General features: G+C 43.5%; 1 protein-coding gene across 1 annotated transcript in view; it reads left to right on the top strand.

The window, feature by feature from the left end:
* The window catches only part of MAST2 (microtubule associated serine/threonine kinase 2), a 242,575-nt gene that overhangs the window by 129,877 nt on the left and 98,338 nt on the right, over positions 1-14,360 (top strand). The window contains exon 3 of the mRNA XM_019501382.1: positions 2,967-3,058. Within this exon, the coding sequence (XP_019356927.1) occupies positions 2,967-3,058 (92 nt within the window). The remainder of the gene's footprint in view (positions 1-2,966; positions 3,059-14,360) is intronic.

The raw sequence follows: 14,360 nt of genomic DNA, 5'->3' as shown, positions 1-14,360 counted from the left end.
ATATATATATATTCTTTGCATGATGCAACATGCCATGTCTCAAGAAATCTGAATTCATCATTCACTTGTTTTCTCTCCTGTATGGTACAGCTTCTCGCTCGGTGGTGGTGTGTGTGGTTCAGACAATAGTGGAAGACCACCCTTCTTTACTTTCTGAGGGACAAAGTGGGTTAAATCAGGGGTGCTTACCCTCTGGACCACAGAGCCATGGCAACTGGCCCACAGGGCTTCCTGCAGTTGGGAAACTTGGTGGTGGGGAGACAGTGCCAATGAATAGTGCTGCCATCCCCAGCCGCCAAATCCCAAGCCTTGTGTGGTGGGCTGGAGCTGGGCCGCACCCCGTCCCCCTGCATGGCCCGGTCGGGTTTGCTCCAAGGCCCTTTCTCCCTGCATGGCTGGAGCGGGGCCAGGCCAAGCACCCTTCTCCCTGTGTGCCTGCATTGGGGCCGGGCTGCCCTGCCCTCTTCTGCGCAGGCGGATGGGGCTCCACCAAGCTTGTCCTGGGTGTTGGGTCAGGGCCACAGATGGCCCCAGGCACTGCCCAGGTGGCCCATGGGGCAAAAGATTTGAGCACCACTGAAAGTTTTCCTTTCTCAAGCTGCAAACAGTGAGCGTGGAAATTATCCCATTTCCTTACTCCGAGCAAAGTAACAGTTTCTTTACCAGTTCCACATACCACTTGTTCTTTCCTTTTGCTTCTTTGTACATGTAAATCTGGCTCTGGCTCTCAAATCCCAACTTTGTCTGCTCTCCAAGTATTTAACCCCTTTGCTTTTGGTTCCCTATCCCTGCAAATACTGAAAGGATGAGGATGAAGTTGTGCAGCAGTGTCTCCCTGGCTCTCTCTTCCTGGCTCTCCACATGGCTGATTTGCCCATGATACCATACCTGTGATTTCAGCCTATAATATTTTGTATAAGTGGCTGTGCACATCACATCACACAGTGCATCTGGAATAGCTTGCAACCTTTTAGGAAGGAGAGACCATGGGAGGAGAGAATAGAGCTTTTCTTTAATGTGTAAAATTTGACTGAATCATGCCTATAAATTAAAATATTTTGGTCTTGTTTATTGTAGGAAGAGGGTGTGAATGTAATGTTTATCTAGCACTAATGTTTGAGTTCAGTGTTTTATTTCTTTTTCTGCAGTATTTAATGGAATAAAGTAATGGAGGATACACTAAGAATCTATTTATAAAATGAGATTTTAAGCTTCTGAGACTCATGCTGTTAAAATTGGCATATTATATGCAAAGTAGCAATCAGTTTTTGAATGGACTTTCTGAATAGTACTTAAATACATGTGAAGATTGTATTGAATCAGCTGAATAATTTCACAAAATGTTTCAAGGACACTAAAGAGCTAAAATAGCAGTTAATGGCGTTTCAGTTTTATTACAATTTATTATGCTTGGAGGTTTAATTGTATGGGTTTCTTTAACTTAATGTGCTTGGGTGTCACTTTTGAACAACACTGGAAAAAGCTTACAAGGATTACGATGAGAAGGAAAGGCTCTGACAAGGTGCAGTTACTTGGAGATTGGTAATTACTGTGTTCATAGTCAGGCCACTGCTAAATACGTAGCGTTAAACTGAGGTCGCTGCAAGTTTCAATACTCAACAATTTACAAGGAAGCAGGGTTTGACAATAATTGTATTCAAGCACTGTATTGCATCCTTCCAGGGGTATGCACTAGCTGCTTGGCTTGTTACAAGACGATGGACTATAACATTTTATCAGTCTAATTACTATCAACTTCCCTCTTGCCCCATCCCGTATCAGTTCCAGTGTGGTTTCTGTTTTGAGAACCATCCAAGCAAGTAGGAAAGCTTTTACTATCTAAACGGAGCCTGGCAGCATGCTGGTTCTGAAACAGTAAAAAATTGATGGGAAACTCATGTTGCAGTTTAATGATCCAGTCTCTAATACCTTGTTTAGAAATATTTTGCTTGCCTACTTGCAGTTACTTTTAGGAATAATTACATTTTATAAGGCTTATCCTGGACCTGCAGCCAGATAGAGATGAGCATTGATCTCTTCTTGTGTCTTGATGCTAAACCCCTTGAAAGCATGATGATGAGGAGGATGATAACTCGTGACAGTGTGTCATGTTCTTTGCTGGAGTAATGATACTGAAGTCCAAGTGGCTTCAGCAGAAAATGTTGGCTTTGAAACTTTGCTTGCTTCATGCCGTTGTGGCTAAGTATTGCAGCACACATGATTTAGTGTGGAGTTTGCCTCCAGATTTCCTTGTTTTGGAGGGGCCAGGTTTGGCTTTCCTCTTCACTGTTTTGCTAGCAGTCAGTTGGAGCAAAGCAATACATTCATGGCCATTAAAACATTATTTTTTCCTAATTAATATTTAATGCTATTTCTCTTGACAATAGCAGATAGGAATTGCAATAGATTTTTTGGCAAACTTTCTATCATACAGGGGTCAGCAGAGCAAGGTCCCCTCTGGCCTGCGGAGCTGCGGGCCTTGCTCGGGTAGCAGGGAGAGGTGGCAGCGGTGACGGTGGCCCTGTGGCAGAGGTGCAGGCAGGACCGGAAGCAGCCTCCTCTTGGAGCTAAGCCTCCTGCTGCCAGATGGTGCCGACAGCTGCCGTAGAGAATAGCTTATCAGTTGAACATATTGAAATTAAAATAAAAAAATAAAGATTTTCTGTTTGTGATCATGATGTTTGGAAATGAGTGGGGGATATTTTTTGATCAACTTTGTGCAGTGATCCAAACAGCGTGAGATTGTACATGATATCCCCCTCCCACAACATACCGACTGTTGACCAGGTAACTTCCTAGCCCTGCAACCTTAACACCGACAGGCAATGCTGGAATTCAGCCCAGGGGAAAATACTAATCTGAATACTGAAGGGAAGGTGTCTTGAACTGTAGGAAATCTCACCTGTTGTGCCTGAGAATACCTTAATATTAAAAACGTTCCTCATAATTATTTCTGTTTTTCACAGCTGTCGCACAAGCAACAGGAAGAGTCTGATTGTAACGTCCAGCACCTCTCCAACGCTGCCGCGACCCCACTCCCCTCTCCATGGGCACACAGGTAATGCCAGGCACCGTTTTCTACCTCAGAATCAGTAATAATAGTCTAGTATTCATTACAGTTGGCTGAAAGTATTTGTTTTCTAAGTCAAATAAGTTATTAAAAACCAAATCCAAATACAATTTGGTCTCTGATTCATTACCTCCCTGACAAAGGATTGTTAGCTGGTTCTAACTGGTGTGTGTACACACATGCACAAACACAATATAAGAAAGTGTAATTCCCTTCTCATTGCTGTACTCTTCCTCCCAGTCTACTTCCAAATGAAAAATTTGTCCTAGCTGTCATTTCACTGGATCAACATTTCCAATCCTTCATTTTGCCCGAAATGCGGGACAAACGGTCTTCTAGAAACTAGTGCAACTAGTGAGTGACATCAGTAATTGTGTCAAGTAATCCTTTCCAACTTGGGTTCCACACACGTGGGATTGAAACCCATTAATTAAAAAGGTATCCTTTGTGACCTACAAGAATAGTCTATACAGACAGTAAGAAATGACATGTGATTGGAGTACTTTATAGATAGTATGCTTAGTGGCACCTTCCTATTTTTCCTATAGACAAGACCAGATGAGTTTTAGTCTGTCAGGAGTATTTCTCTTAACCAATAACTTAGGTTGTGGAATGAGAACAACCACCCTATTTGTTTTTCAGATTCGCAGCATGCCTGTTGAACAAGGTGTCTGTGTGCATCGCAGTCTCAGCAGCGCCCATGGCACTCTCTAAAATAATACAACATTTCAGTGGGTCTCTAGCAAACGTTCTCCCTTGTCTCAAAAACCAGCTTGTCCCTAATATTTGTTCCATGCCCTCACTTGCAAAGAGCCATGCAGGAAAACCAAGAAGACTTCCTTAAAGGAGTTCTTTCAGAAATCAGCATCCCTCTCACCTCTAATTAAATTATTTTTGAAGCTGGTGCTAGAAACTCTCACTTGCTTGCATTTGCCAGTGAGATAGATGAGTATGTATGGTATAATACTATGCCATTGTGATTTAGGAAGATCCTTATTTTTAATAGTTTCTACTGTTGGGAAATGCATTTTTTATTATCTGCAACATTGTCACTGGAGCTTCACCAACAACTTCTTGATGTTGGGGAGTGGCTTTTCTGTGATCTTTAATTAAAAAGGCAAAATAGGGAAAGTAAGGACCCAGCTATGCAAAAGCATGCCCCGTCACGGACTTGTTTAATCAAAATCTCCATAAGAAGCTGTATTTGGAATAGTTAACAGATCATTTAATTCTTTTCTCAGGCCAGGTTGTAAGGATGAACGCTATTAGGGAGGGCATTCCAGTATCGTATTGCTTCAGGCACTGGCTAACTTGGATGTGGTTTTCAACCTTCCAAATAGGAGAATGCTAATTCTACTTAAAATGCTAGAGAGCATTTGCTAGAGATCCATGCTAGTGTGTTGTTATTTTAGAGAAGGTTGTGGGTGCTTTTTAAATTACGATGCCCACAGCCACATTGTTTGACAGGCGCGCTGCAAATCTGGAACAAACAAATACTCAGTTTAAAGTACTCTGGAAATTCTTTGGCAGCGGAGTTGCAGTGAAAAACAAAGCAGCATGCTATGAACATACTGGAAACATAAAATGCAAACACCCTTTGGAAAACAGTGTGGGGAATACATAGCACAGTCCCCTGAAGCACAGTTTGGTAAAACAGCTTGTGAAATTTTCTAATCTATAATTTTATCCTTTTAATATTAAATATCTCACATTATGGTTTATGCAATAAATAACCTAGGTCAGAGGTTCCCAACCACCAGGCTGTGGCCTGGTGCCGGGCCACAGCGGGTTGGCTGCCAGACCACAGTCCAGAAGTGACCAGTATACTGCGGAGCGGGAGCTCCGGTCACTTCTGCAGTTTGCTGGTCATGGTCAGTTCTGGTCTGTGGTCACTTCCGGTCCACGGTTTCCTGGTGCTTGATCTAAAAATGTTGGGAGCCCCTGAGCTAGGTAACTGCGGTTATAGCCATTTTTCTTTATACCTGTACTTTCTTGCATATGGTATGCCCCTAGGTAAAACACATGCTTGGTTTTGGGAAGGCAGAATAGAGGAAAGTCACGGCCACCTGTGTGGCAGAGTAAATCCTCCTAGGAATATAAAGTGTTCAAGAAGTATGCCATGCCAGGAAGTCCCTGCTGCCTCACCTGGACTCTCTGGGGATGCCACACTTCCTGGACACTACGAGTGCCTGTACATGAGTGTGGAGGCTGGTCCGATGCACTGTAATTACAGTGCATGGGATCAGACTTGATTAATTGAGTCTGCTGGAGCATGGCAATTACTGTGCTCCAGCAGCCTCCTGCATCTTGTGTAGCAACATCCCCACATGTAAACATGGCAGCAGGGGTGCTTGAACTAAAGCTCGTTAAACGCCCCTGCTGCCATGTTTAAGTGCGGAGATGCTGATACAGGAGATGTGGTGGTGCTTTAATTAAAGCCCCTCTCCCCGCCGCTCATGTAAAATCGCCCTGTGTTTCTAGGAGGACTTACTCTGTCACTTAGGTTTAGGCCCCAGAGCCTTGCAAGGGAAGTGCAAGACTGTTAGCTCTTTACTGTAAGTAGTTCTTTATAGAAGTTCCTGTGAATAAAGGGCACCTATACACATGACGGAGCAGACTCAATCAAGTCTGCTGAGAGTCTGTTGGAGCGTGCTAGTTAGCATGCTCCAGCAGCCTCCACATCATGTGTATTCAGTGTCCCCATGCTTCAAAATGGCAGCAGGCATTGGCGATGTGTAGGGGGTGCACACAGGTGCACGTGCACCCCCTGAGATTGGTGGTGCACCCCCTGCAAACAGCACCGTTGCTTGTCAACCGCTGCTGCCACTGCCGCAGCCGCCTGTGGGAGTTCCCTGCTCACCACCGCCGTGCCCCTGCCACCGACACCGATACCATCACCTGCGGGCGGTCATTGTGCCCCCCCAGCCTCCAGGGGCACGCGGAGGTCATGGGAACAGGGGCACTTTAACTGAAGTTTGTTGAATGAGATATAGTTAAAACACTCCCACTGCCATTTTGAAGCTTGTGACACTGCAGGCACTTTAATTAGAGCAAGAAGCCACTCTAATTAAAGTGAAAAGTGACTTCTCCCTCACCCCTACCCTGTAGCATGTGTATAGATGCTGATTTTTTGGGGGGGAAATGCCTCGCGTTGCATGTGAAAAATAAGGTAGTGTCACAGTCCAGTTGTTAAGTCATTTGACTCCTTAAGCTCCCATAGAAAGCAAAGCCATTTCAAACAGTCAGAGTACTTCACTTGAGAAACCCCAGTCCTTTCCTGCTCCCTCCCCACCCTGCCCAGTTCAAAACCCAAATTATGTGACTTGAAGGTAAGCTGCTTGCTTTAAAGATCAACCCTTCATCCTGAAATTCTCTATAATTTACTGTTGTAATTTAGGCTCGATTGAATTTTGCGATTACAGCCTGGCTTTACTTTATGTATGAAAAATATTGAGTATATGCCCCAACGTTACAGCACTTGCTTTGCCAGTGCTGTTTTAACTTTCTGTATGTCTACAAGTAAATCTGATGAGTCCACATTAGTTGGAAACAGGATCCTCTGGAAGTTTACCACTTTGGGTGGCTCTAAATAATCTCTTCTCAAGCTTTGTCCCCTTGAAAGCTGGCAGGTGGGACTCTTGAGTCAATCAAATGCAATGGATAGTCTTTGAAAATTGACTATTAGGGTAAACTTTTCTGTGGTTTTTCATGACTCACAGTTGTTCTGTAGCAGAGGCTGAAGTATAATGTTCATCTTGACCAAAAGTCACAAAGAATTGCTCTCTTTAAATGGCTGCTGCTTTATGTTCCCAGCAGGATCAAGACCAGAGACTGCCCGTAGTTTATACCAGAGGTGCTTAGCCCCTGGCCCGCAGGCCAGGTCCAGCCTGGAGAGCTGTATTATCTGGCCTTTGAGTCTTCCCAAAGGTCTGAAAACCTGGCAATTGGGGAGTGGTGGCAGCGAATTGCTGCTCCCCTGCTGTCAAATTTCCAGACCTGGGGAGAGCCCTGTGGACAGGACAGCCTGGCCCTGCATGTTGAATTGAGTGCGCGAGGACTATCGGGGCAATGCCAGGCTGAGCGGGGCAGTGTGGGATGGCATGGAGCTAGGCTGGGTGGCACAAGTCCGAATGGGGCTGAGCACGGTGGCATGAGGCCCGATCCTGGTCTGGTCCACAAACTGATCCACGCCACTTATCTGGCTCCCCAGGCCAGAAAGTTGAGCACCACTGGTTTATACAGCCACCTTAAAATGGTCCATCATTTTTCCTCATTCTCAGTGGGATTGAAATGGTAGACTGTCCATTATGATGAATTCTGCTGCTTTTGTTCATATGGTCCTGTGCTTTCTGACAGCTCAAGGAGCCACCATCTTCCCTGAAGGCAGTTCAGCTTCACTCCCTTTGGGAGCAGCAGCAGGCAGTGGCTATCTTGATAAAAGGCAGCATGTGGTTTCACTTCCTTTCAAAATTGGTAGCAAGGACTATTTTGAAAGATGGTGATTTTTGATGCGCTTCTCTCATTTCATGCACTGGCGTCACCTGAAGGAGAAATTGTCAGCTATGATGAATGGCAGTGGAAACCCAACATTTACCATAAGCATTTCCTTAAAAAAATTACCTATTAAACCTGTTGTACTTGACAGGGAAGATGAGAAGCATGGCAGTGTGTGTGTGCAGGCGAGAGACTGTTGGTGAAGGATATTCCCTTGAGAATGAGCAGGGGCTATTTGGAGCATGTGTGTGTGCAGGTGAATATGTGGAGAACTGGCAGGGATGGAAATGTAGAGGTGTGAGCGTGCAGGAGAGAGGGTGAATGGGCAGCGTGTGTTTATGCGGCTGTGGATGTAGGGAAGAAGAAGAAGCTGCGATCTGTATGCTGCCTGGTTTGACAGTGCTGTGGTGATGCAAAATAGCTGCAAATCCTGCTGATCCGGCCAGGAAATAATGTAAGATTTAAAGGTGGCACTGTGTACCTTTATAGAATTATATGGCAGCAATCTTTGCATGTCTTGTTTCTATGAAATTGCTGGTAAGAACATTTCCAGACACAAACTGTATTTAAAACTGGAACTAGGGTTAAAAGGATGTACCTGTAATATGGTAAGATCTGTTATAGGGATACTGTGTGTATCCCAAAAATCAGCATTATAAGCCCTGCAAATCCAGAAGTCAAAATGCAGCTTAAAAGAAATGCAACATTTTGGATTCAAGTACATCCAAAAAATCTTGAGTCTGTTCTGCAGTGACACCATGGAGAAAGTCCTAATGTGTCTTTAAAGACTTCTTAATCAAGTTTGAGGTCACCAACTTGTCATTAATCATGCCTAGATCATTATTTTGTGCCATGAGAACAGTGCAGAGTTAACTTTAACTGTGTAGTGTCTAACATGGGCCTTAACACCTGTGAAAATCAGTTTATTGAGATCCTGTGATATGGTGTTTTAGGCACACACATTTGAAATTGTTGGTCTCTGTTCTGCATTCTTGGCTACACAAAATCCCCCAAAGGCCGTCCGTGCGCACGTTTTATAAGCTCTCCCCCAGAATGCTCCAAACTTTGACCTGGCTCACAAAAATGACACAAACTTGATAAAAATGAATGTGGCCTAGAAATGTTGCAGTGATTTCCCCCTTGCCCAGGCAGTTAAAGCTCTGCTTTGCTAAAGCCATATCCCAAGCTTGCTTACTTCACTGTCTTGTGTTCCCAGCGAAGGCTGGGACAGACACACACTTCAGTTGTTTTTATGCTGCTATTAAGTGCTTAATACCCCACGCAGAATTTGGGAGAGAAACACCACTGTGGGGGTGGTCCATTATCTTATTGTAGGACTTGCTGTGTAAACTAGTGTCACTCTCATAGGAAGAGTTTCAGTTCATGCCTGTTTCTACAGCATTTCCTTTTCTGGAAAAAAAAAGATTGCCTACCGCAGAGAAACCAGCTAAAAAAGAAGGTCCCCAACTGTTACATCTGAATCCAGTTTCCCTATTTGTGGATTAGGATACGTTGGGATTAACCTGAGCGTCCTTAGCCAAATAATTCTCCATGGTATTAAACGATTCTAATACTATTGGTGTAACTGGAACAGAAATGATTGCCTGTGCTTCACGTATAGCGGTCTCTTTCAATTCCTATACATTTATAGGACAGTAATATTCACTCACCATAAGTCCTAGAGAATTTATAACTCAACCAATATAACTTCTACGAAATTGTACTCTATCCTATCATTTTCCATTACATAGAGTTGCCTAGATGTATATAGAGAGTATTAAGTAGAAAAGAGTTTCACCCTTCTATAACCTTTGGCATATATATTCATGAATTTTCCCTGAGGGCCTTGAGGGTAATGTATTAAAATCTATCACATACTAAAAGCGTCTTAGCTCTCTCTATTTTTTCTCTAAATGTTCAATTAAATACCAGATTATATCTGAAAGACTTGGAAATAAATAGTCTAGCTAAATGGAAAATTGGAATGAGCATCTCAGCTGATCTCATAAAGCTGAACATGACTGTTCAGCTACCTTTCAGGCATAGTTTGTATCTATGGAAGATTAGAGAAGAGACCATTCAATCCAAGGGTTCCTGATACCTTAAAATCATTTCCTCTTTATCTAAATCCCCACCAAAATTCGTTTACCATTCATTATTCAATATTGAAAAGTTTGATTTTCACAACTTTGACTTCACCAACTTGCACCTACTGTGGTATTTTGTATTAACCATGGACAGCAAATGCTATGAGAGAACTATACAGGAGGTCTTGGCTAGCATTGTTATCAGCTCCTAACGTGGATGTCCGCGAGACCAGCGTTGCATCTGCTAGTAGAGTCAACACACCTCTCTCTGTGTTGACTCTGTGGGTGGGAAGCTGCCCGAAGATGGCACTTTAGTACCAGGGTTATATTGTAGAGGTCACTGCACATTCTGATCCCAAAACAAAAGGTTTTTGTTTGTTTGGTAAATCAGATAGTATTAGTCTATTTAATTTTCTTTTCTTGAGAGAAGAGCATGGGGTTGATGCCAGATAAAGAGAGTATCTCAAACCCTGATCAGGATAGGAATTTACAGAGGGAACAGGTGTCTAGTAGTTTTTTCACCATAAATGTAATAGGACTTTGTTTAGAAATCCACCAAATCTGTGCCAGGAGAACAGAATGGAAAGTATGCACCAGAGAATATATTCGAGGTAACTGTGCAGCTAGTATTGCAGACCCTATTGTGGTTCTTAACATGTATGTTTAATTTATATTTCACAAGTAGTTGGGCTTGGGTGATCCTTCAGACACCAGAAACTACAGCTTAGTGCAAATCCGCCTACATTTATGGTCAACTTAAAACTTGTGTGCTTGAATGCAGTCAGTTCTACAGCATATGATGTTGATCTTTATCACCTTGTGTTGAACTCCAGCTGGTAAAAGAGGGTACTTTAGAGAGAAGACCACCAAGAAAGACACAAGTAATAGTGATGCTCTACTTCTGCTGCAGCTGAATCAGCGTTGCTGTCTCTTGGCCATTCTTGTGTAGTATTTTTCTTTCAAACCCCAGATCCTGAAGTTACTTGATCACAGCACAAGTTCTCTTTACACTGTTTTAAAATTAAGCTTTTAGCTCCTGCAAAATAGCAGATGAACTTCAGTGTCAACAAGTGCAAGGTATCGCCCCTGGGGAAAAATAACCTTAACTATACAAACATACTTCTGGCTTCTGAATTAGCTGTTATGACTCAGAAAAGAGATCTGGGAGCCACTGGAGATAGTTCTCGAAAAACATCAGCTCAGTGTGCAGTGGCACCCAGGAAGGGAATTGAAAACAAAACCGAGAACATCATCATGCCATTGCACAAATCCATGGTGTGCCCACGTCTTGAATACTGTGTGCAGTTGTCATCCCACAGTCACAAAAAGGATGTAGTAGAATTAGAAAGAGCACAAAGAAGGGCAGCCAAAATGATCAGGGGCCTAGAGCAGTTGCCACACCGGGAGAGACTAAAAAGCCTAGGACCCTTCAATTTAGGAAGGAGAAGGGTGAGGGGGTGTGTGATCCAGATCCATAAAATCATGAAACGTGTCAACCAATTGAACAGGGAACCTTTGTTCACCAAGTTGCAGAACACTGCAAGTAGGAGGCAGCCACTGAAATTGGTAGGTGACAGGTTTAAAACTAACAAAAGAGGTATTTTTTTTACACAACACATAGTTAACTTAAGGAATTTGTTGCCACAGCAGGTAGTGAAAACAGATAACCTAGCCAGGTTCAGAGTGGGACTGGATAAATTCATGGATGATAGATCTGTTAATGGCTAGTGACAAGAATGATTGGAGATATTTCCTCTGGCACCTCTAAACCAATAATAGTGGGTGCCAGAGAAGGTATTGAACCGGGAATAGGTCACTCTAGAGCAGTGGTTTTCAACCTCTTTAATTTGTGGATCCCTAAACAATTTCAAATGGAGGTGTGGACCAGACCCCTTTGGAAATTTTGAATGGAGGTGTGGACCCCTTTGAACTGTAAGTGTTGGTATTCTCATACTTTTGATTGATCAGTCATCTTTTGTGGATTCCTTAGACATAGTCTGCAGACCCCCAGAGCTCTGCAGACCACAGATTGACAACCTCTGCTCTAGAGATGCCCAGTTCAATGCTCTCCCTGTATTGCATCGAGAGCTGGATCCAAGGGGCTGCCCTGGTGCACTTGCACCCCCCTCTTTGATTCTTGCTCCACCCACAGTTTAAAACCGACTGCCAGCAGTGGCAGCAGTGTTTCTATCCAGACCGTGCTGAGGAAGTCACTTGGCTTCATGGCTCATGGTCATCTCCCTGGTCCCTTCCAAACCCCTCATTCCACAGGCATTAGCAGCCCTCTTTTCTTTTTAATGGTCTTGATGTTCCACCAGTCACACTCACCTTTGGTCTGCGATTCTGCTACGTTACCTACACCTGGTAATGAAGCTCCTATTTCACAGCCCTGCACGTCGCTTCTAACTTACTCCAATGAGATTGTATTTGTTTTTGCTTCAATCTTAAACTAAATAATGTAGCCCTAGGCCCCTGGCATATTAATAATGCTTCTAGTTTGTTTAACTGGAGAAAAATATGTGGTGTTTTATATGTGATGTTGTACCGCATCATCTTCACCCCACTTTTCAGAATTCTAGATCTGCCCATGTTGGAGGCAGAATACTGGTCTGGATGGACCATTGGTCTGACCAGTATGGCAATTTTTACGTTCTTAAAAACTGAAAAGATCACCTAGGGAGAGCAGGTTCATGGCAAAGAGGAAAGAACAGAGTATGGAGCTGTGTGGAATCCCTGCCAGGATGGGAAATGAAGTTCCAGATGTATTGAATACAGCACTGATCAAATGCTGAATGAGAGGACGGGTGCAAGGCAAGATTTTGGGGTGGATGTTCAAAGCAACCATGAGATCAAGGGCAGGGTGGATTTGATTTAAATCATTATTTAAGTCACGATTTAAATCGCTTGTCAGGAAGCATTGATTAGTCATTGTTTTCTACAAAAAGTGCATTGTTGTTGTTCAATATAATTTTCATTAAAATGTTCCCAAACAGGGCCTCTTTTACGGCCTGGCAAGACTGCTGCCATGATAGGTTTGCCTTTCTACCACACCATTCCGTCACTAGATCTCAAATCAATAGAAAGGCTATACTCAGAAATTTATTCCTCAAGACTTCTGGAATATTCTTCTCAAATGTTTCTCCTTTGTTTCTACTGCCCCTCTTTCCTTGTATTTATCTCCAGACTCCTCCTTGCCCAGATCTACTCCACCCCCAACAATCCTCTATTCAACTTCTTAAAACTTTGCCCTTTTAGGTAAAGGTAAGGGTCTGACTGTGTGCACACAAGCTTGCAAAGAGACAATAGAGCCCATGGGTGGGTAACCAGGTCTGCTATGTCTCTTCGCCATATCTGCTGTTAACAAGGATGTTATCTCGAGACGCAAATCCACAGCTGAAGAACTGAAACAGCACCACAGAGATGCTTAATGGGATCTTCTAGACTCAGCACTGAGTCCCACTGGGTAGAGTGGTTTTCTTTAATATTTCCTAATCTAGAGAGGCGGCTCTGGGAGCCCCATAAGACTGGACCCCTAATATAGACCATGACCTGTTGTGACCTATTTATAAAACTTTTCTAAAAAGGTTACATGAATATATTATCTCAAATGGTATATAATTAGAAGTTATAATCCCTATTCCGTGATGAGATATTTGAGCTCTAGCATATCTTAAATTAAAATGATCTTTATAAAGGTTTATTTTTATAAAAAGTTATTTTAACAAAAAAAATTTAAAAATATGATTAAATAAAAAATGCAATTTTTTTATTTAAAAAAAATCATTGATTTGTATCTACCCTGATCAAGGGTTTGAGATTTGGTCCAAAAAAAGGCCATTTGAGACACTGAGAGCATTTTCATTGGAGTGGGGTGCATGTTGTTGTCTTACACCTTGACTCTTATAGTTAAGGTTGTCTTATCACCTTAGCATACGTATACACCCCACATCCCTCCCCAGCATAATATAAAGTTACTAATACTGATATGGCTTACTCCTACGTGGGAATAAAATTCAGATGCAACTTTCACACTAATTTGTAAGGCACGTTTATGCTGGTTCAGGAGTGCTCACCTTAGACTTGGCTACTTCAATAAAACCCTGTAGCAGGGCACTAAGGTACCTGCTACTGACAAGCGGGAATATGGGCTCAGCTGCCAGTCACCAGGGCAGCACAAGTGTGGGTCGCCAAGACAACCAGTCTGGTCAGCTGACCGGCAGGGGGCAGGGCCTGGCCTTTATAAACAGCCGGGCTGGGGCCGGAAGGTCAGTTCCCCTCTGGCAGCTAAGGAAGCTGGAGCTCTGCGGGAGCAGGCAAGGCAGGCACAGCAGAGAAGCCTGATGGTCTGGGTGTCTGCTTGATGGTACTGGGTAGAGAAACCCCTGATAAGGATATGTAGGAAGGAACCAGGCTGGTTTGGGATTTATATTATAGCCCAGGGGCTTTGTGTTTTCTGTTTTGTTATTTCATAGTTTCTAGGGTCGGAAGGGACCTGAGCAGATCATCTAGTCCGACCCCCTGCCATGGCAGGAAGAGCACTGGGGTCAAATGAGCCCAGTAAGGTGGTCATCCAACCTCCTCTTAAAAACCCCCAGGGTGGGAGCCTGCACCACCTCACTTGGAAGCCGGTTCCAGACCCTAGCCGCCCTGACCGTGAAGTAGCGCCTCCTGATGTCCAACTTAAACCTTCCCTCCGCCAGCTTGTGACC

Source organism: Gavialis gangeticus, unplaced genomic scaffold (assembly GCF_001723915.1).
Source record: "Gavialis gangeticus isolate Ggan-Ray unplaced genomic scaffold, GavGan_comp1, whole genome shotgun sequence".
In the NCBI taxonomy this organism is placed as follows: domain Eukaryota; kingdom Metazoa; phylum Chordata; order Crocodylia; family Gavialidae; genus Gavialis; species Gavialis gangeticus.
The sequence above is the reverse complement of the archived record's forward strand: the minus strand, read 5'-3'. Positions and strand labels throughout refer to the sequence as shown.